Source organism: Mauremys mutica, chromosome 10, assembly GCF_020497125.1.
Source record: "Mauremys mutica isolate MM-2020 ecotype Southern chromosome 10, ASM2049712v1, whole genome shotgun sequence".
NCBI lineage: Eukaryota > Metazoa > Chordata > Testudines > Geoemydidae > Mauremys > Mauremys mutica.
The window spans coordinates 8,137,270-8,160,656 of NC_059081.1; the positions used below are offsets into that span (position 1 = coordinate 8,137,270).

At 42.4% G+C, this 23,387-nt stretch overlaps 1 protein-coding gene across 3 annotated transcripts in view; it reads left to right on the top strand.

Annotated features, from left to right (window-relative positions):
* PTPN4 (protein tyrosine phosphatase non-receptor type 4) overlaps nt 1-23,387 on the top strand; it is a 191,822-nt gene that overhangs the window by 111,270 nt on the left and 57,165 nt on the right. For all 3 annotated transcript variants that reach the window (XM_045031786.1, XM_045031784.1, XM_045031785.1), the window contains 3 exons: nt 722-785; nt 6,509-6,681; nt 15,833-15,901. In XM_045031786.1, coding sequence (XP_044887721.1) covers nt 722-785; nt 6,509-6,681; nt 15,833-15,901 — 306 coding nt within the window. The remainder of the gene's footprint in view (nt 1-721; nt 786-6,508; nt 6,682-15,832; nt 15,902-23,387) is intronic.

The window sequence follows — 23,387 nt, forward strand, 5'->3', positions numbered from 1 at the left end:
GAGTACAGGAATTAGTAAGTGATCCTCAATTATTACTGTACAAGGGGGCTTTTAAAAAAAGTATATTGAAATATTCTGTTCTAAGAATATTTTACATTTTAAAAACTAGACTTAATTTTACAAAATGAATTGCAACTTATTCATGACTATTAGATATAACCTATTTTAGGTTGGAATTAGTTTCTTTTCTCTATTGCTACTGCCTGAGGCTGATTTTATCCCTGATGTATTTCCTCATCCTGCATTGCTGTGACCAGCCTCTAACTTTCTTTTAAGTGACACATTAATCCCAGGAGTTTCACATAAATTTAGTTATTGCTTCAATATTGTAGTAATATGTTTCTAATAGATAAGATATGACGCCTGCAAAGATGGTGATTTCTCAGTAAGTAACAGAAGCTCTTAAAATATAGAGAATTTATTAAGGATTTACAGTAATACTAAAAGATATGTATGTGGAACAATTATTCAAAAAATTACCAATATACCAATGAAATGTACATCGGAAGAGTGCCTTTGTTTACAAAACTTTAAATCATACAAACTACTAATATATCCATTATTATTTTTAGCTATTTCCTGCCAACTGAAATTTCATATGAATTAAATGAGTTCTCTGTAGAAAATATACCTTTTAATAAATGTACCACAATTGTTTTAATGTGATTTAATTATACTAAAAGTGTATAAATATTCTGATTTTATTTCATTTTTCATTTAGGTTGAAGATTGTAAAAATTTCTTTTAAGTGCAAACAGTTTTTTATTCAACTTAGGAAAGACTTGGTGAGTACTCATCTTAAAATTTGGTGGTCTGAAAAATAACAGCAATGAAATTTTCCCATAAAGAAAAGACTGCATTAGCCTTTCCCTGTTGTTATGTTGATTCTGTCTCTTTACCTATAATAAAACATTCAGTTCTACCAACTTTCTACATAATTCAGTAATTATCCAAAGGGCAATTAGTCTATTTTAAAACACTTCTGGTTGTAGTTTGTTTTGATTGAGTTGTCTTAAATATTAGAAGATTTTAAATTCTGTATATGTAGACTGGCTAAAATCATCTGCTCTTAAATCAGTAAGAAAATAACATATGGTCTTAGTTTTAATTTTGGTTTGAGTAGAAATCAAGTTAAATTGAAGTTAAACATAATGCTTGACATTTATTTGAAGGTTTTTGAGTTTGTAAGTAAACTTTTAGTTAAATATGCTGTTTTTTTATTTATATTTGTCTGACTTTATTAACATAGACTGGTTTTGTCCCACTTAAATTTAAATGGAAAATTGATGATGATATCTTATATAATTCCAGGCAGCATAATATATAAATAGTGCTACTTTTAGAGACTTCTAACTTTTTTTAAATATGTCTGAAAAGTATTGAAGTTTTCTATAAAGTGTGAGTTTTTTGCTGATTATGGTTATTTGACATCTGTAATGCAATGCCATAGGACTGCGTGATACTGAACTCCATGAGTAATGACCTTGTCCATGCCCCAAAGAGTTTACAGTCCGAATGGATAAGACAGGTCGCTGAGGAAGAGAACAGGCATGGGAAATGGAAAGACATAGTTCTTTAAGTGATGGTCTCTATTGCATTCCACTGCACGTATGCCGTGCATCCAGAGCTTTTCCAAGTGGAATTGCTTGGTGGTCCGTGCATACATCCTTGTATTGCTTTGTGGTTGTTTCTTCAGTTCCTTCTCACCGCTGGATGGTCTGAGTCAGAGCATCTGCAGACTTCTTGTTTTTAGTGATGCATTTTCAAAATATTTTGCAAAAACCGTTCTTATTTTTGTTTGTAGTTAGGATTTTATTGTTTTTCATTGTACTTTAGTAATTCCTAGCAGTTTTTATAAATAAGGACCTTGGATGCCGCTCTAGCTGTTTTTCTCGTCAAACAAATCCCTCTTTCACCCCCACTTCTTCCCAAGCTCCTGGATCTGGGTACTGGATTATGTCAAAGACACCGGGATTCAAAGTCTGTGCTTCCTGCCCTTGCTCATTTTCCATCAGTGACAAACACCAATGCTGTTTGTACTCTTTGGGGAAAGTCCACATTGCCTCCAGGTGCAGTATCTGCTCCTCCTTCTTCCGTACATGGGAAGGCCAATCTCTCTGCCTCAAAAAACACCTCATGGAGGTAGCTGTGGTCCTGAAGTCAGATCCTGGCCACAGACTCCCCCGTACGTTGATCTGAGCAATCCAAGAGTGGTACTGCGGAGCCTCTGTCCGGATCTGCTGCTACCAAAGCTACAGACCCCATGTTGGGGCCTAGCCATGAGCCATGGAATCATGCACATAAGCATATCAGTAAGTCTTCATCTAAATCCAAGAGGGACACTGCATCATCCATGAGTTCCAGCCACGGAGGAGCTACATGCCCCAAGGCGCACAAGAGTGATAAGAGGCCACACTGCTCACCAGATCCCCTGATGCTGTATCCCACCTGCCTCCGCTCCGCCAGCGTCCTGTAAATTTTCAGTCCTGAGACCATGCCCCTTTACCAGTTCTGGTCCCATCAATAAACAGGATACCATTGACTCTGGGGAAAAATCAGAAGTGCTCCTGGCCTCACGAACCTTTAGCCTTGGAAGGAGTGTGGTCTCCACGTGTTCTGGTGCACTCATCTCTGCAGAGGGCTCCATCTCTTGCATTACATCTACCTCCTGCTGGCCATACCTTTCTAATGCATCCTGTTCTGATGTCTCCATCAGCGCCACCATTCACGCAAGACTCCGAAGACCAGAACATTTGGCACAGTCTGCCGCCTCTGTTCTGGAAACACAACTATCTGAGGGTTCTGATGGCTCCATTGCAGTTTCCTCCTTTGCCGTACCCAAGAAGCTGGTATCTGGCTCTTTGGGCACAAGTATAACAACAGCAGGATCAACTGAGCTGGCTGTGTTGGAGCTCAAGGCCCAAATATTCACCTTAAGAACAGTCTAATTCAGCTTGGGAGAACTTCCCTGTTTCACTGTCCAACCCTTCATCCGATAGATTTTCAGAAATGGGGTTAGACGATGCACAGATCAGCCTTGCTCTGATGGTGCCAGTTTCCAGAGAGATTCCCTTTGTGGTCTCCAGATGCAGCTGTGTCATCGACACTTTCCTCCCCACTAGCTGACTGTTGTCAGTTTCAAGAACTCCTATGGAGAATAGCCAATGTTCTTGAGATGCCACTGGAAGAGGTGCAGAATAGTCAGTGCCAGTTACTAGACATTCTGCACATATTGGCAAGGATGGTCGTACCAAGCAATGGTGCCATTCTTCAACTGGCACGCACGATGTAGCATACCCTGGCCATGACTGCACCGACCCCAAAGGAGGCTGAGAAAAGGTACTATGCCCCCACCACCCTCACAAAGGGTCAGAATTTTTATTTTCACACCCTTCACGTAACTTTTGAAGAAGCTGTGTCAGAGCAGACCAAACAATACCCATGCTCCACCCCAGCAGACAGGGAGAGTAAGAGATTGGACCTCATGGGTTGAAAGGTCTTCTCCTTGGCGGGACTATAGTTCTGGATCTCTAACTACTTGGTGCTGATGGCCAAGTATGATAGATAAGCTATCTCAGCAAGATTGTACTTTATTCCAAGCCATTTTACAGATATGCAAGTTGATTGCCAGGTCCATATTTTAGGTTGCAGTTGATTCAGCGGACACATCCTCACGTGTATTAATGACTGGAATTGTCACGAGGAGGGAATCCTGGTTACGCACCTCAGATTTCCCTAGAGAGGTGCAGAACAACACAACAGCAGACTCAGGCATCTAGATCCATGGATGCTACACCTGACAGCATGGTGTTTGGATGGACACCACTGTTAGCATGAGAATGCTGATTGGCAGTGCAAGACATCCTCTCCAGTAGCCGAAAGGACTGCACGAGGCGATCCTATCAGGCCAAATGGCTATGCTTCACCTGCTGGGCCCAACAGCAAGGTCTTGCCCCTGAATCTGTGGGAATCCCATATCTCCTCCATGTGAATGTCTTGGGACTTGCTCTCAGCTCTGTCAGAGTGCATGCAGCCACCATTAGTGCCTTCCATCCTCCTGTGGCAGGTCAGTCGATTTTTTACCCATCCCTTGGCTTCCTGCACTCTCTCTGGCCTCTCCAGAAAGGTCGCTTTCCTTGTTGCTATTACCTCAGCAAGAATGGTTGGTGAGCTGGGAGCCATGATGGCAAAACCCCTGTTTTTACCATGTTCCATAAGGACAGGATCTCACTACGACTGCATCCCAAGTTTCTGCCAAAGGTAGTTTCACAATTCCACCTCAACTAACCCATACATCCACCTACTTTCTTTCCAAAACCACATGCCTCGAATGAGGAATGGCAGCTTCATTCCCTCAATGTGCGTAGGGCCCTGGCCTGTTACCTACAAAGGACAAAGCCGATCCGGAAGTCACCCAAACTATTTGTTACCATAGTGGAGAGAATTAAAGGGCAGGCCATTTCCACCCAGACAATCCGTAAGTGGGTCTCAGGGTGTATTATGCGCTGCCATCACTTGTCAGGGCTCTCCCCACCAGATGAGATATGAGCCCATTCCACGAGAGTGCAAGCATCAACAGCTGTGTTACACAACGTGCCCCTTGTGGGCATATGTAAGGTGGCCACATGGAGTTCAGAACACACCTTTTCCTCTCACTATGCTCTGGTACATGATTCTGCGACGTATACTTCATTCGGCACAGTGGTCCCCCATTCTACGGTTCAGCCATCTTCCTCGCACCCTCTGCCTCTCAAGGTACTGCTTGTCAATCACCCTCTGTGGAATACAGTAGGGACCGTCACTTGAAGAAGAGGAGGAGGTTGGTTACTTGTAATGAGGTTCTTCAAGATGTGTGGTCCGGATCCATATTTTAGTCCCACCCTCTTTCCTCTCTGCTGTGGCTATGTAGGTCTGCAGTGGAGAAGGAAATGGAGACATGGCTGGGCTACCCCACTCTTTAGCGCCTTGGGTGAAACTGCAAAGCAATACAAGGGCTCGTGTACACCGCTGAGCAATACTGCTTTGAAAAGCTCGGGCTCCGGGTGCATGGCACATGCACATAACCCTTTGTGGAATACAGATAGGGACCACACATCTCGAAGAACCTCCAGTTAGGTCCAGGTAAGTAACCTCGTATTAATACCAACAATAAGGTAATACAGTACAATTAGCACGTCAGATTAGGTCTGTCTTGTTATGGTTCTTGTTTATTCTTTAAAGGAAATCAGTGGACCACTGAATGCGGAATAACTACATAGATTGAGACGTGGGGAGGTGTATGTAATGTACACTATTAAAGAAGATATTCCAAGTATAGGAGATGACATGGGAGGTGCTTATTAGAGAAGGAAAATAGGGCTGTAGGGATAGAGAGGGACTAGGTATACTGTAGGATCTTACCATGAGAGTTGTTGGTGACCAGTGATATAGCTGTACTCTACAAAGTCTGTCCACTTACGCAGTTAGTTCATACTATGGAATGGTTTCTTTCCTTTAGCTTCTTCTGAAAATTTTTACACTTGCAGCCCTTGGGCCCAGTTGTGCAAGCTCTCCATATGTGAGACTTCAGTGAGTACTACATACTGTTAGGTCCCTTGCTTGTTCTGTCCCATACACTAATTTCCCTCTGCATGATGAAACTGTTCCAATATTCCAAGAAGGGTAAAGGAGGGATGAGTCTCAGTTGCTTGGAGGGGGAACTAGCCAGCAAGTGTCTTTGAAGGAGGATGCTGCAACTAGTAAACAAAGGCAGGTGACATATACCAAACCCAACCTTCTGCTTGAGAGAGAGCCAAGTTAGCATTGGTTAACTACCATGGCTAGTAACTAACTCCCTTAATTGCCAGCCTTTTCCAGCACCTGCTATCCTTGCTCTGCTCTTCCTACTAGTAAGCACAATAAAGGTATTAATTACACAGAGTTGAGTATCTCAGCTGTCCTTGAGTTTATCAACAATGGCTGTACTGTCTTCCCATCCTTTAACTCTCATGTGTGCATGCTTGCCAGCTTACTTCCTCTCCTCCTCTGAACCATTAGGGCTAAGGCTTACTTTCTTCCTCACTCTAGTTGGAGTCTTGGAACAGAGAGGCAAGGTTTTGGGGATTTTTTTTCTCTGTCACAGCACCCGAGCATAATAGCTGGGAGATCGTCTATTGGTAGCAGCATCTTCTCAGCTGAGAATTCCTTCAGGCTCACTAGACACCTGGGGAGACCCTGTTGCTGAACTGAGCAGTATCATTAAAGAGAAAAAGTGGATATAAAATTTAACTAGTAAAATTAACTTAAAACACACACACTGTTAGAGTTATTCATAGAAGGGCTTTAAAATGTGTAAACTTGGGGGTGGTTAGATTGGCACTTCAAACATACTCTGAAATAGAATGCTTTGGTACTGTTTCGGAAAATATAAGTGTTATCAATGAACAATAATAATCTTAAATACATTTCTTAAACATCGTAGAGAAGCATTGTAATTTTTCTAAAATCAAATTATACTTTTCTTTTTTAGTATGAATCTAGAGAAATGTTACTGGGATTCAATATGGTGAATTACCGAGCATGTAAGAATTTGTGGAAAGCTTGTGTTGAGCATCACACATTCTTCCGATTGGACAGACCACTGCCGCCTCAGAAGAACTTTTTTGCACATTATTTTACTTTGGGTTCAAAGTTCCGGTACTGGTAAGTAATTGTTGGCTGCGATAATGGCTGATACCATTCTGGGGTGTGAAGTTAGGACAAGAAGTAATGGGCTTGAACTGCAAAAAGGGAGATTTAGGTTATATGTTAGGAAAAACTTTCTAATTATGAGGGTAGTTAAGCTCTGGAGTAGGCTTCCAAAGGAGGTTATGGAATCCCCATCATTGGAAGTTTTTAAAAACAGATTAGACAAACACCTGTCAGGGATGATCTAGGTTTACTTGGTTGTGCCACATCACAGGGAGCTGAACAGGGTGATATCTCAAGGTCCCTTTCAGCCCTACATTTCTACATTTCAGGCTAGGCCTGTTACTCAATAAGGGGGGAAAAACAATAACTGAAAATGTGGAAATGACAGAAGTGTTTTATGACTTTTTTGTTTCAGTTTTCGCCAAAAAAGTTAGTAGCGATTCAATGTTAAACATAGTGAATGCCAGTGAAAATAAGGTAGGATCAGAGGCTAAAACAGGGAAAGAACAAGTTAAAAATTACTTAGACGAGTTAGGTGTCTTCAAGTCACCAGGGCCTGATGAATAATCCTAGAATACTCAAGGAGCTGACTGAAGAGATATCTGAGCCATTAGCCATCATCTTTGAAAAGTCATGGAAGTCTGGAGAGATTCCTGAGGACTGAAAAAGGGCAAATATAGTGCCCAGCTATAAAAAAGGAAATAAGGACAAACTGGGGAATTACAGACCAGTCAGCTTAACTTCAGTACCTGGAGAGATAATGGAGCAAGTAATTAAACAATCAATTTCAAACACCTAGAAGATAATAAGGTGATAAGTAACAGTCTGCACGGATTTGTCAAGAACAAATTCTGTCAAACCAACCTAATAGCTTTCTTTGACAGGGAAACAAGCCTTGTGAATAGCGAGGAAGTGGTAGATGTGATCTATCTTGATTTATTAAGGCTTTTGATACTGTGTTGCATGACCTTCTCAAACAAACTAGGAAAATACAACCTAGATGGAGCTACTATAAGGTGGGTGCATACCTGATTGGAAAACCATTCCCAGAAAGTAATTATCAATGGTTCACAGTCAAGCAGAAAGGTCATATCGAGTGGGGTCTCACAGGGATCAGTTCTGGGTCTGGTTCTGTTCAGTATCTTCAGTGATTTAAATAATGGCATAGAGAATATACTTATATAGTTTGCGGATGATACCAAGCTGGGAGGGGTTGCAAGTGCTTTGGAGGATAGCATTAAAATTCAAAATGATATGGACAAACTGGAGAAATGGTCTGAAGTAAATAGGATGAAATTCAATAAGGACAAATGCAGAATCAGTTGCATACATACAAAATGAGAAATGACTGCTTGGGAGGGAGTCCTGCAGAAAGGGATTTAGGGATCAGAGTGGATTACAAGCTAAATACAAGTCAACAGTGTAACACTGTTGCAAGAAAAAAAAAGCAAATATAATTCTGAGATGTATAAGGAGGAATGTTATAATAAGACACAATAAATAATTCTTCTACTCTACTCCGCACTGATTAGACCTCAGCTGGAGTATTGTGTCCAGTTCTGGGTGCCGCATTTCAGGAAAGATGTGGACAAATTGGAGAAGGTCCAGAGAAGAGCAACAAAAATAATTGAAGGTCTAGAAAACATGACCTATGAGGGAAGATTGTTTAGTCTCGAGAAGAGAAGACTGAGAGGAGGGGACAACAGTTTTCAAGTACATAAAAGGTTGTTACAAGGAGGAGGGAGAAAAACATTTCTCCTCCACTTCTGAGAATAGGACAAGAAGCAATGGACTTAAATTGCAATGGGGTGGTTTAGGTTGGACATTAGGAAAAACTTCCTAACGGTCAGGGACTGGTTAAGCACTGGAATAAATTGCCTAGGGAGGTTGTGGAATTCCTATAATTTCCCTTACATCCTCAACCATGAAGACCAATGCAGAGAAGTCATTTAGTTTCACCATAATGGCCTTATCGTCCTAGACTGCTTCTTTATCATCTTGATCGTCCAGTGGCCCCACTGGTTATTTAATAGGCTTTCTGCTCCTGGTGTACTTTCCAAAAGTAATAGCAGAGGGATTGGGGGAAGGCATACATCCAGTTCTCTTCCCAGTTCAGATGGATGGTATCGGTAAGAGACTGTGATGGGATGTGCTCTCCATGCTTGCCTTGAAAGGGTTAATGTAGGCCAGATGGGCCAATTAACATAGTAGGCTGCAAGCTGGTGGATATTTAGGATGAGGAGAGCCCTAATTAAGGGAAGCTCACCTGTGCAGTAACAGGAGGGGCTTCAATAAAACCAGGGGGCTGGTATCAGAAATTGGGCTGAGAGGAGGAGGGCTGCAGTCACTCTTCATGGGACAAGGAAGAAAAGAGTTTGGACCCAAGAGGAAGGGTTTGTCTAGCAGAACTGGGAGATAGGGATTTAGCTAGAAGGGTGAAGAATGAGAGCCTGGGATAGGCAAGATAAGAAGTAGTCCAGGATGTGGCCGGAAAGTTTGACCTAGTACAGACATTGGCTGCTGGAGATTGAGCCCCTAGACTGGAATCCAGAGTAGAGAGTGGGCCTGGGTTCCCCTGCAGCCACTGAATGAGTGGCACAATCCGGGCAGTGAACTTGAAGGCTGTCCAGGTCTATTTGTTGTAGCTACTGAGAGAGTGGCTCAGCCAGGGCAGTAGAGTTAAGGACTGTCTGAGACAGCATGGAAGACTGTGATAGTACCCCGGAAGGGGAAGATTCTTGTGACTTGGCCAGAGGACTAAGTCAAGGCAAGGCGTGGCAGCTCCTGAGGAGCAAGAGAGGAGTCAAAGAGCGGAACAACAGGACGAGGAACCGGGAGATGAGGTTGTCAGGCTGAAAGACTAATTCCAAGAGTGGCCAGGAGGAGGTGCCTCTTAGCAGTTTGTAGAAGTCCCTTTGATAGAGTCCTGCTTCAGAACAGAATTGATGACATTATCTGTTGTCCTTTGTTGCAAACAAGTGTATGGAATGGATGCCCCACTGCCAGAAACTGGACTTCAGCACACCATTCTTTAGGGACCACTTATGAGTGTTCAAAAAAGACCTGCTGAAGTGATCAGCTAGGTGTTCTGAGAGCCTGGAAAGTGAGCCACTGTGGATACAACATATTCCTCAATGCAGAGGTGCCAGAACTTTATTAGAGTAGACACCTCCCTGCTTTTTCATGCAATATATTGTAATGGTATTGTCCATGAAAATGAGTCATTGTCCCTCAGATGTGATCCCAAAAGGCATTGTATATTGTTCAAAAGTTCCAGCAGGTTGATGTGACAGGAAGCTTCTTCTGACCACAAACCCTGAATTTTTAACGTTCCCAGATGTGCTCCCCAATCTATTGTATAGGCGTTGGTAACTACTGTGGTGATCAGTGAAGGGCGGGCAGAGGGAACACCCTGACACATTGTATTCTATCCACCACTGTAAAGAGTGCAGTATCTCTGGGGGCATCCAGACAGGAGTGTCCAGCGGCTGGGAAATAAAGACAATAGACTAATTTCAGCCACTACGGAAGGAAGACACAGGCACAATCTCACATGTTGCACTAAATACATGCATGTGGCCAGATGGCACACTAACTTCAGGCATGCCCAGATCATGGTCGAAGAGCGCAAATGGAGATCCTGACAAAGTTGCCGAATTGTCTGAAACTGTTTGGATGGGAGAAAGACTACGAATTCTGTCAGGGTCCCAATGAACTTGATTTTTTTGTAGTTGACTTCAAAGTTGATTTGCCCCTCTTTAAGATCAGACCCAGTCCATCAAAAAGGTTTATTGTGAGCCTGAGATGACTGAAGACCTGTTCCCTGGATGAGCCTCTCAGGGTATGTCTACACTTCAATGAAACACCCATGGCTGGTCTGTCTCAGCTGACTTGGGCTTGCGGAGTAGGACTGCGGGGCTCTAAAATTGCAATGTATACATACCCTCAGTAGCCAGTCATCCAGGTACAGGAAGATATGAACTACCCTCCTTGTGAGAGAGGCTGCCACCACTGTCACACATTTGGTAAAGATGTATGGAGTTGATGACAGGCCAAAAGGGAAGAACTGTGTACTGTTAGAAATGGCCAGCGGCAAGGAACTTCCTGTGGCTTTGGAAGATTGCCACATGAAAATAAGCATCTTAGAGATTGGGAGCAGCAAGCCAGTCACTGTGATTCAGAGCGGGAAGTATAGTAGCCAGTATAACCATGTGGATGCTTATGTGCTTGATGTGTTTGTTGAGGAACCTCCTCTGTGACCCCCAGGTACAGAGGGTTTGTGCTTGCTGTAACAGCAGTGACTGGTGGGAGTCCTGCAGAGTTCTGGGGTAGCAGGATGTGAGTGGGGAAAGGATAGGAATGTCATGTGTAACTCAGTCCCAAAGTACTGTCTGTAGTTATTGTCTCTCAAGCACTGCAGAAGCAAGATAGCCTGTCCCAAATAACTGAGCTGTGGAAAGGACAGTGACAACTGAGGTACTGCTCTTGAAACACCAGTCAAGCTGTCTAGCCAAAGATGGAAGAGTAGAGCCATTTGGCTAAAATCAAGACATAAAAGGTTTCTTCCTCTGTGATTTGTTCCTCTGTCTGGGGAAATCTTGTGCCTCACAGGGTAGGAAGACTGACAGAAATGTCACTGAGAATACTGCTGCTGTTGATTCCCAAAATGGTGTCTCTTTGCAGCCTGGGTCTACATCCCCAATTAGCATAGTGGGGCCCAGAAGTCCTTGAAATAATGTAATGTTTCATCAGTTGTCTCTGAGAATAGGAGACGATCATCAAACAGCAAGTCCTCTGTGCTTTGTTGGATCTCAGGAGATATGCATTGTTACAAAACCATGAGATTCTTCTCATCCTTACAATTGAGCCCATGAGTCTGGAGAAAGCATCCGCTATATCCAGGGCTGACTGTAAGGATGTTTTCACCACTAAACTGCCTTCCATAACAAAGACTTTGAATTCCTCCCTGAAGAATTCTGGTAACTTTTCCACAGATTTAAACATAGTGTCCCAGTTCACAAAATCGTATTTCGATAATAAAACTTGCTGGTTTGCAATACACATTGTAAAGAGGAAGTTGAGTAGATCTTTCTCTGTATTAAATCTAGCCTTTTGGACTCTTTCCTTAGGCATAGATTTATATTTTCCCTGTCTCACACTCTCTTATTTGCTGCTGTCACAACAAGGAAATTTGGAGCTAGATGACAGAAAATAAATTTGAAGCCCTTTAGTGGCACATAGTGTCTTTTGTCAGTGTGTTTTACAATGGGTGTTAATGAAGATTTATTTCCTAGGGATTTAGATGCTATAGTATTGCTTCATTTATAGTGAGAACAACTCTCCCAGGAACAGAATGTTGGAGGCTCTCCACCAATTTATGGATGTTTACTGCACAAACTTGGCCTGAATACTTTAGACCGATGCCATGCATCTGAGCAGATCCTGATATAATCTGAAATCCTCTGGTACTGGAGATGAGTACTCAAGTACTGCTGCGTCATCTGGTGACAAGGGGGAAGATGCAGTTGGGACAAATGGAATGACATCTGACTGCCGTAAAGGTTCAAGCTGCTCTAACACAGAGGGAGCCCCCTCTGTTGGTGGCTGCAGGACTGGTAGTTCATGCAGGGAGTCTCCTGAAGGTACGGGTGATCTCGTCCTAGAGTGAGCAGAGAACTGAGACTTTGCCAAATGAGGGACTTCCCAGGGATTCCACTGAGGCCATGGTGGATAAGGATGAGGAATTGGCAGTCAATAAGTAGTAGTCCAGGGTTGCTAGTCTCTACTGTTGGAAAGTTACCAATCCCAGTACCCATTATGATCCCTGCTGTGTCTCAATAACCTGTGAGATGGGGAAGGGGAGAGAGATGCCTCTGAGCTTGACTGTGATGATCTCTCCAAATAGCTTAATGGTGGCAGTGGGGCCACTCCTAATGGGGCCACCAAGCATCCAGTGTCATCCATGGCCCAACCCCACGGTGCAATCAGTACCTAAGGAACAATCCTTTAATATTGGTACCAGCCTCAAACTCATATTGGGCCCCGAAAGAAGAGGCATCGTTACTGAAAACGAAGGTGCTCATGGGCCAGCAGATGCAGACTTTATCATAGTCAGCACCAGTACTTAAGACTCCATCCAAGGAGATGCCCTCGATGCTGAGTGATAAGTCTACAAAAACTGCAGTGTAGATGACAGTATTGGAATAAGTGTGCCACCAATCTGGGGTTTGCTGAGGATGATGTCACTGTAGTCAGATGGTCCAGAATAAGCACTGAGTCAGGGACAGGCAGGCGCAGCAAATCTGCTGCGTCCTGATGTGCAGTCAGAGTGGAAACTGACAGTGCCACTGTCAAAGGTACTGGAGTCAATGGTACGGATTCCCCCTGATCCCACCTCGGTATCAGAGAGCATGCTGATGGCCCCATTCTATCCCACATACGAGGAAACTACTGGTGCTAGTCAGCACTTCTCTTAGACAGAGAAGACGGGTCTCTCTGACTTCCGGAACGGCTTCAGCCTGTTTTGTAGGTTCTTTTTCTCAGGGAGCCTGACGAAGGGAAGCGGTCTGTCTTCCTTCTGGGCAAGTAATCTGAGCTCATTCGAGAAGTACCTGTATGTACTGGCTCAGGCACACTTTGCAGGGCCCGACAGTCCACAGCAGTCCCCAATGCCGAGGCAGGTCTCATTGCCTGCTCGAGAAGGTACTGCTTTTATCTTACGTATCTAGCCACCTGTGTCTCCTTTTTAAAGGACTTACAACTAGAGCACCTTTTTTATGTGCCCTTCCCTGAGACACAGTAAACATGTAGTGTGGGAATCATTATGGGGGAGAGCTGCCCTAGAAGAAGGGCAATAATTAAACTCCGATGAGGGCTGTGACGTTGCCCTCCATAATGTTTTATGGAAATATGCTTATGAGTGTGAATATAATGTAACTGGAATATGCTCTATGCAAAAGGTCTCTTGTAAGGTATCATTACAAAGTTTATAATCTACTGAGTGTGTTCATCCTATTTGTAAGAATGTATCATTCTTGTATCTGAAACTAGGAATATGAAGTATTACTCTGTGTGTGCAAAGTGTGGACTATTAATGATGGTTTAGAATCTTTAGAATGGTTTAGGGCCCATTGACTAGGACAATTAGTTGTAAATCGCTCTGTTTACTTGCGAACCTTCCTGGGTGTGTGCAGGCCAGCCCTGGAAGAGTGAAGGCTGGGGTCTCACAGGACATGTGTCCATGTCACAGGATACTGGAATCCATCTAAAATCTGGTACCTTGCCATTTAGAAGGAGGTCATGGGGACCCAGAGAGACAAAAGATTCCTGCCTTGTGCAAAAGCTATAAAAGGGGGTGGAACAGAACAAAGACGGCTGCAGTCTTGAGAACACCCCTGCTTTCCACCTAAGATGTCTGCTGGAACTAAAAAGGATTGTACCGGGGAAAGGATTGGGCCCAGACTAGGTTATTGGAAGCTTATTGGAACATCTCTGAGGGTGAGGTTTACTTGTATTCAGTTTCTTAATGTATTAGGCTTAAACTTTTGTGGTTTTGCTTTATTTTGCTTGGTAACTTATTTTGTTCTGTGTGTTATTACTTGAAACCACTTAAATCCTACTTTTTATACTAAATAAAATCACTTTTGTTTATTAGTAGACCCAGAGTAAGTGATTAATACTGGGGGAGCAAACAACTGTGCAAATCTATCAGTGTTATAGAGGGCGGACAATTTGAGTTTACCCTATATAAGCTTTATACAGAGTAAAACGAATTTATTTGGGGTTTGGATCCCATTGGGAACTGGGTGTCTGGGTGCTGGAGATAGGTGACCTGCTGAGCAGTTTTTGGTTAAAGTCTGCAGGTGTGGGGGCGTGGACCAGACCTAGGTCTGTGTTGCAGCAGGCTAGCATGTCTGGCCCAACAAGGCAGGGTTCTGGAGTCTGAAGCTGGCAGGGAAAACGGGCTCAGAGGTAATTCCAGCACGTCAGGTGACAGTCCCAAGGGGGTCTCTGTGACCGAACCTGTCACAAGGGCATCCCACTGGAAGAAACTACCTAACTGCTAACTAATGGTACAAACTAAAATTATATACAAAGAAAGTCACAAAGAGCTGTGAAGACAAGTATAAGGAAAGATCATGCTAAGAGCTCCAACTCTAGCTGCAGGTGGTGCATTGAAGTCTGCACGAGGAGGGGGTGCTTTGAACACAGAGTTCTGTGTAATTATTTTGTTTAATTGTTTTTAAGGAATAGAGGCAGGGAAGTTACTGTCCATTGGGTAACTGAGGCAGATGTACTCTAATGATGAGGCAGTGCAATATTTAAGACCTTCAAGCTATGCAAAAATTTGACCCATATTCATAATAGGAATATGATCCACAAGTTGATGATCTATTGTCACCAGATACCTTTTACAAAAATGCTAACAATGGCAAGTAACTAACTTCCTTTTCTTTTATAGGCATAGGATTTTAAAAGGCCCATTTAGTAGCATTTACAAGTGTCAAAGTAAACACTTATCTGACTCATGAAGCAATGTTTTTCTGTTTTGTTTTGGTATTTTTTTTAAACTAGCAAGATGTTCTGTTTTGGTCATTAATAGAATTTCTCTATTTATTAGTAGTTAGTTGCAGTTCTTCCTTTTCTAGGGTGGTGAGTAGGGCTATATTATCTATTTTGCTAACTACTGAATTACCTGCCTCAGAGTCCTGCCGTGTGTGCACCTGAAGTTCAAGAGTGAACAAAACTGGTTCCTTAAAGGAAGTAGGGAGCAATTCAGAGAGCATGCTCCTTGTTTTAGTGGTGTTTGTGGCAGGGAGGATTCACAGTGTAACGTAGCTCCAAAGGGTGAAAGTATGTGATGTAGGTTGCTTGCTCTGGCTGCATTAAAATGGAAAAGGAGATAGAGCTTTATTCTGTAGATGGAATAAATATTACTAAATCTCTCTGTGTTACAAAACAGATTTTAAGATGAAAGAAGAGACTTGGGTTTGAATACGTAAATCCAAATTCCGCCCTTAGTTAAAACCCACTGAAGTCAGTGGGATGGTTTGGATATAACTGAGAGTGTAATTTAGCATTTAAGCTGAGGAGGCACAGTTTACCTATATTTATTAAGTAGAGAAGTTTCTTTTACATTTCCAATGTTGTAATTTTCTTTCAGTGGGAGGACAGAGGTCCAGTCTGTGCAGTATGGTAAAGAGAAAGCAAACAAAGACAGGGTATTTGCCAGGTAAGCTATTTACATTTGTTTGTATGGAATTTAATTATATGGTAATTAATACTTCTTTCAACTTAAACTTTTTAGTAGGTTACTTTGTGGTAATTTTGACACATACTAGAGCACTTCAATAAGCTTCCTCCCAATACCAGTATATTTGGATGGAGATGATATGATAAACTACTTTTCTTTGTTTTTTGTTTTTTTGGGGTTTTTTTTTTGTTTTTTGTTTTTTATTTTTAAATAATGGACATGCAAGCTTCATCTCTTGTGACCTGCTCTTTTGGTGGAGTTGAACCTATACCAGGGAGTTATAATTTGAATACTGGAACGTATCTTTTTATCTGAGGTGGGCAGAAGCGGTAGGAAATCACATAACTGAAAAAAGGATACTCTGGTATCTTCCTTTTTATGTGTTTGCAAAGAAAAGATTGCAAACTCTTCAGGGTGGAGACTGTCTTCCGATCTGTACAGTACCTAGCACAGTGGGGGGCCTCAGTACAAATAATAATAAAATTTTCTACAAGAAGAATTTTCTTATCTTCATTCTGTTGAATGCTTACAAATTTATGGGTATGTTCATTCAATGATGATATTCTAAAATTGTAATTCCCTTTAAAATATTTGCCCTAAATGCCCAGATTTTTATAAATGTGTGCTTCACTATAACCTCTAGTACCGTAATTTTGCTGTGAATTCTCTTGAGAATGCCTTCAGAAGTGATTCATTATATCATAAATGGCTGACTGTAGAAACTGTTCTCCAGTATTGTAATTCTAATTATTATTGTTCTGCTGGATTCCATAGTGTCCACAATATGCTAAGCACTTTACAAACAAAAGGAAGCATTGCTCCTGCCCTGAAGAGTTTACAATCTGAGACAAAGGGTAGGAAAATGGAAAACAATGTATGTGTAAAATGGCTAAACTGGTGGTTGTCCATGTCTTGGAAATAAAATGTTTTAATGAGACACTACAAAGATTTGTATGTCTCCTGTTCTGATTTATCCACATTCTGCCATGTATTCCATGTCATAGCAGTCTCGGATGATGACCCAGCACATGTTCATTTTAAGAATACTTTCACAGCAGATTTGACAAAACACAAAGAAGGTACCAATGTGAGATTTCTAAGGCTATGTCTACACTACTGTGGTAAGTCGACCTATGCTACGCAAGTCACGTAGCTGGAGTCGACGTACCTTAGGTCGAGTTACTGCGGGATCTACACTGCGGGGAGTCGACGGGAGATTTTCTCCCGTCAACTTACCTTACCGTACCTTACTCTTCTCATTGGGGGTAGAGTACAGGGGTCGACTGGAGAGCGATCTGCAATCAATTTGGCGGGTCTTTACTAGGCTACAACAGTGCCATGCAGAAGCCTGTTCTCACTTTCAGGTGACATTGTAAACAAGACGTGGGCAGCATTATCTCCTGCAAATTGTAACCAAACTTGTTTGAGCGATTGGCTGCAGTAGGACTGAGTGGACTTGTAGGTTTTGAAGTTTTATATTGTTTTATTTTTGATTGCAGTTATATTTTGTACATAATTCTACATTTGTAAGTTCAGCTTTGATTATAAAGAGATTGCACTACAGTACTTGTATTAGGTTGTAATATAAAATGAGCACTGTACACTTTGTATTCTGTAAAAAGCGTCAGAGTCCTGTGGAACCTTATAGACTAACAAAAGTATTGGAGCATAAGCTTTCGTGGGTGCAGGGTCTGGGAGGGAGTAAGGGTGTGGGAAGGCGCTCAGGGTGGGGGTGCGGGAGGAGGCTTAGGGCTGGGGCAGGCAGGAGGTGCAGAGCACTTACCTGGGGCAGCTCCTGTTTGGTGCAGGAGGTGTGCAGGTGGCTCTGTGCAGCACGGCATCGCCCCCATGGCCGCGATTCTGGGAGCTCGCGCCCTCTCCCTCCCCTCACCCCCCCCGCAAGCAGGGTCACCTGGAACACATGGGCTTTAGGGGCTGCAGGGCCCTGGGCTAAAGGGGCCCCAGGGCCCTGGGAGCACGGGCTAGAGGCCTCAGGAGGAGCAGGGGCAGCCGCGCAGCCGGTGGCCGGAGAGAAGCAGTGCTTTCCCCTTCAAAGTCCCGCTTCTCTCCAGCTGCGCAGCTGCCCCTGCTCCTCCTGAGTCCTCCGGCCCGTGCTCGCAGGGCCGCATTCCAAAAGGGGCTTTATAGCTGCAGGCCAGGGCCCTGCAGCCCCTAAAGCCCCAGCAGTCCAGGTGGTCCTGCCTGCTGGGGGGGCAGCTTCCCCGCCTGCTCCCTCCCTCTCTCCCTCCCAGAAAGTCCTAAGCGCCACCAAACAGCTGTTTGGTGGCGGGGTAAGTGCTAGGAGGAGGGAGGAGGCGGAGAAGAGGAACTTATGCAATGCTTCCTTGTAAAGTCAGCCAAATGACGTTATAAGAGAGCATTGCACAACTTTAGACGAGTATGTTCCCTAATGGAGCAGCGACGTAACTTTGAAACAGCGTTAAGCGAGAGGACGGTAAGTGAGGAGTTACTGTATTTCTCTTAAACCCAATGTTGAGAACTTTGACTGTGACAGTGCCATCTATTTTTTCATGATTTTGTTCACAAATTGTCATCAGTTTAGGCTGGTTCTTGATATAGTGCTCAAAAGAATCCACTACCGAGTTCCGTCGTGCATCTCGTGGGAGAGTTAGCATGTTGAGCAGCTGCTGCAAAGTGGTTCTTACGGAAGTATTTTGCAACTTCAACTACATTAGCCTTTATTTCTGGAACACTGAAGTCTTTGACTAGGAGGTGCATCAAATGAGCACTGCAACCTTATGTTAGAATCATAGAATATCAGGGTTGGAAGGGACCTCAGGAGGTCATCTAGTCCAACGCCCTCCTGAAAGCAGGACCCAATCCCCAACTAAATCATCCCAGCCAGGGCTTTGTCAAGGGAGGGAACTGGGATTGTTTAGTCTGCAGAAGAGAAGAATGAGGAGGGATTTGATAGCTGCTTTCAACTACCTGAGAGAGGGTTCCAAAGAGGATGGATCTAGACTGTTCTCAGTGGTACCAGATGACAGAAGGAGTAATGGTCTCAAGTTGCAGTGTGGGAGGTTTAGGTTGGATATTAGGAAAAACTTTTTCACTAGGAGGGTGGTGAAGCACTGGAATGGGTTACCTAGGGAGGTGGTGGAATCTCCTTTCTTAGAGGTTTTTAAGGTCAGGCTTGATAAAGCCCTGGCTGGGATGATTTAAGAACATAAGAATGGCTGTACTGGGTCAGACCAAAGGTCCATCTAGCCCAGTATCCTGTCTACCAACAGTGCCAGGTGCCCCAGAGGGAGTGAACCCAACAGGCAATGATCAAGTGATCTCTCTCCTGCCATCCATCTCCACCTTTCCCTACCCATCCTGGCTAATATTCATTAACGGACTTAACCTCCATGGTTTTATCCAGTTCTCTTTTAAACGCTGTTAAGTCCTAGCAAGGAGTCCTAACAACCTCCTCAAGCAAGGAGTTCCACAATTTGACTGTGCGCTGTGTGAAGAAGAACGTCCTTTTATTTGTTTTGAACCTGCTGCCCATTAATTTCATTTGGTGGCCCCTAGTTCTTGTATTATGGGAACAAGTAAATAACGTTTCCTTATTTACTTTCTCTACATCACTCATGATTTTATATACCTCTATCATATCCCCCCTTAGTCTTCTCTTTTCCATGTTGAAAAGTCCTAGCCTCTTTAACCTCTCCTCATATGGGACCCGTTCCAAACCCCTAATCATTTCAGTTGCTCTTCTCTGAACCTTTTCTAATGCCATTATATCTTTTTTGAGATGAGACCACATCTGTACGCAGTATTCAAGATGTGGGCGTACCATGGATTTATATAAGGGCAATAAGATACTCTCCGTCTTATTTTCTGTCCCCTTTTTAATGGTTCCTAACATCCTGTTTGCTTTTTTTGATCGCCGCTGCACACTGTGTGGACGTCTTCAGAGAACTATACATGATGACTCCAAGATCTTTTAACTGATTCGTTGTAGCTAAATTAGCCCCCCATCATATTGTATGTGTAGTTGGGGTTATGTTTTCCAATGTGCATTACTTTACATTTAGCCACATTGAATTTCATTTGCCATTTTGTTGCCCAATCGTTTAGTTTTGTGAGATCTTTTTGAAGTTCTTCACAGTCTGCTTTGGTTGCAACTATCTTGAGCAGTTTAGTATCATCTGCAAACTTTGCCACCTCGCTTTTTACCCCTTTCTCCAGATCATTTATGAATAAGTTGAATAGGATTGGTCCTAGGACTGACCCTTGGGGGACACCACTTGTTACCCCTCTCCATTCTGAAAATTTACCATTAATTCCTGCCGTTTGTTCCCTGTCTTTTAACCAGTTCTCAATCCATGAAAGGACCTTCCCTCTTATCCCATGACAACTTAATTTACATAAGAGCCTTTGGTGAGGGACCTTTTCAAAGGCTTTCTGGAAATCTAAGTACACTATGTCCACTGGATCCCCCTTGTCCACATGTTTGTTGACCCCTTCGAAGAACTCTAATAGATTAGTAAGACACGACTTCCCTTTACAGAAACCATGTTGACTTTTGCCCACCAATTTATGTTCTTCTATGTGTCTGATCATTTGATTCTTTATGATTGTTTCAACTAATTTGCCTGGTACTGACGTTAGACTTACCGGTCTGTAATTGCCGGGATCACCTCTAGAGCCCTTTTAAAATATTGGCATTACATTAACTATCTTCCAGTCAGTGGGTACAGAAGCCGATTTAAAGGACAGGTGAGGCTGACTGGCCTGCAGTTCCCCGGATCCTCCTACTTCCCTTTTTTTAAATATGGGCACTAAAGTAGCCTTTTTCCAGTCATCCAGGACCTCCCCTGATCGCCATGAGTTTTCAAAGATAATGGCCAATGGCTCTGCAATCACATCCGCTAACTCCTTTAGCACCCCATATGCTAGTCAAAGAGTTTCACTTTTGTTTCTACTGCTTGTCCCTCCCTTCTCACATTTATCTCCAGACTTCTTCTCCTTGTCCAGATCTATTCCACCCCCAACAATCTCCTATTCATTGAACTTTTGAAACTTTGCAATTTTAGAGAAGGGTAAGGGATTGACGCTGTGTACACAAATTTACGGAGGGGACAGTAAGGTTGGGGTCTGTTATTTCTCTCATATATATATATAAACAAACATTTTTGCTGTTAACAAGCATGTTACCTCTGGAGACACAAATCCACAGTTTGAGAACTGCGAAACTAAGCATCTCCGATGGTATCTTCTAGACTGAGCATTGAGGCCCATTGGGTAGATAGAAAGATTAACCTAAATAATATATACAGAAGCCCTTGGAATCCCATAAGATTGGGTCCCTAATCCATGAACTGTTGGAACTCATTTACAAACCTTTTCTTAAACATTACATGAATATATTGTCTCATACTATAGAATTAGAATTTATAATCTTTATTCCATGATGCGATATCTTTGAGCTATAATGGATCTTAATTCAAACTATCTTTAGATAGGTTTTTTCCTCAAAAAGCATTTTATCAAAAAAGTCCGATTTAAATAAAAAAATCTGATTTTATTTATTTATTTATTTATTTTTAAAAAATTTTTTAAATCGTTGACTTTTTTCCACCCTGCTGCTGAACTAATGCCCCATGGTGCAGTGGGCACTGTGGCTTGGGAACCTATCTTCTTGATAAGATGTAAAGCCAAGATTATGGTTACTCCAACATTCTGCTGAGTATCTGTTCATAAGAGTAGATGTGTTTAATTCAGGTGTCCTGGCCAAATTCCAACTTCATGGGTTGTTTGGTTAACCTAAAATTCCTCCTGCAGTTTCAGTTGAATGCAGCATTCTTCCTCACATCTATTCTAAGCTGTTTCATGGTGTTGCTCTTAATTGATAACTCTGGGATACAGGCATCAGACGTTTAACTGCTTTTGTATGGTGAATGAAGCATTCTATGTATGGTTTGCATATTAATTTGTAAGGTGCTTTGGGATTCCTCAGAAAGAAAAGCAATATGAAATGTCAGATGTTTGTAAAATATACTACATATGTACAAGAGGTTGAAGTACAATTTCTCTTACCTATTGTGCATTTAAATTACAAACTATAATGCTGAGTTCACATTAGTCCCTTCAGATTAATATAGAGTCTAATTCTTGCTCTCTGACTTTCCCTGGTATTATGCGGATTTTGTTCCTGGAACCTGCCTCTCTGAATTTTCTGCCTCACTAGACATAGTTGTTGTTTTGTATAGATCTGTTTTTTTAAATGGTGGCGTTTAGCATTTCTGTCGATATTACAGTTGGTCCTCATTAAGCAGGTTTGTGTTGTAGATATTCGTGTTCTGTGTTATGAAACCAAGAACACTGGGAAGGATTGCTATAGGATGATGTAATAGGCTATTTGCAATGGAATATACAGTATTTAATATCTAAAGAATTAATCCATTTGTAAGCACCTAGAGGATATGGGTAATAAGCAATAGCCAACATGGATTTATCAAGAACAAATCATGCCAAACAACCTAATTTCCTTCTTTAACAGGACTGCTGGTGATAGTGGATGGGGGGAAGCAGTAGATACAGTACCATATGACATTTTCATAAGCAAAGCAGGGAAATGTGGTTTTGATGAAATTACTATAAGGTGGGTGCATAACTGGTTGAAAAACTGTACTCAGAGTAGCTATCAATAGATTGCTGTCGAACTGTGAGGATGTATCTAGTGTAGTCCTATAGGGGTCAGTCCTGGGTCTAGTACTATTCAGTATTTTCACTAATGACTTGGGTAATGGAGTATAGAATCCACTTATAAAATTTGCAGATGACACCACACTGGAGGAGTAGTGACTAGCACCTTGAAGGACAGGATTAGAATTCAAAAAGACTTTCACAAATTGGAGAGTTGGTCTGAAATCAACAAAATGAAATTCAGTAACGAAAAGTGCAAAGTACTACACTTAAGAAGGAAAAATCAAATGCACAACTACAAAATGGAGAATAACTGGCTAGGTGTTAGTACTGCAGAAAAAGGTCTTAGGGTTATAGTGGATCAAATATTGAGGATGAGTGAACAATGTGATATAGTTGTGAAAAAGGCTAATATTCTGTAGTGAATTACAGGACTGCCATGTGTAAAACTTGGGAGGTGAGCCTCAGCTGGAGTACTGTGCCCAATCCAGGGTGCCACACTTTAGGAAAGATATGGACACATTGGAGAGAGTCCAGAGGAGAGCAACAGTGATAAAAGGTTGAGAAAATCTGACCTATGAGGAAAGGTTAAAAAAACTGGGTGTGAAGTATTACAAAAAGAAGACTGAGGGTACACCTAATAATTAATATGTTAAGGACAAGAAGTAAGGGGCTTAATCTGCAGCAAAGGAGGTTTAGGTTAGATATTAGGAAAAACTGTCTAACTATAAGGTTAGTTATACACTGGAATAGGCTTCCAAGGGTGGAATCCCCCATAAGTGGAGGTTTTTAAGATCAGGTTAGACAA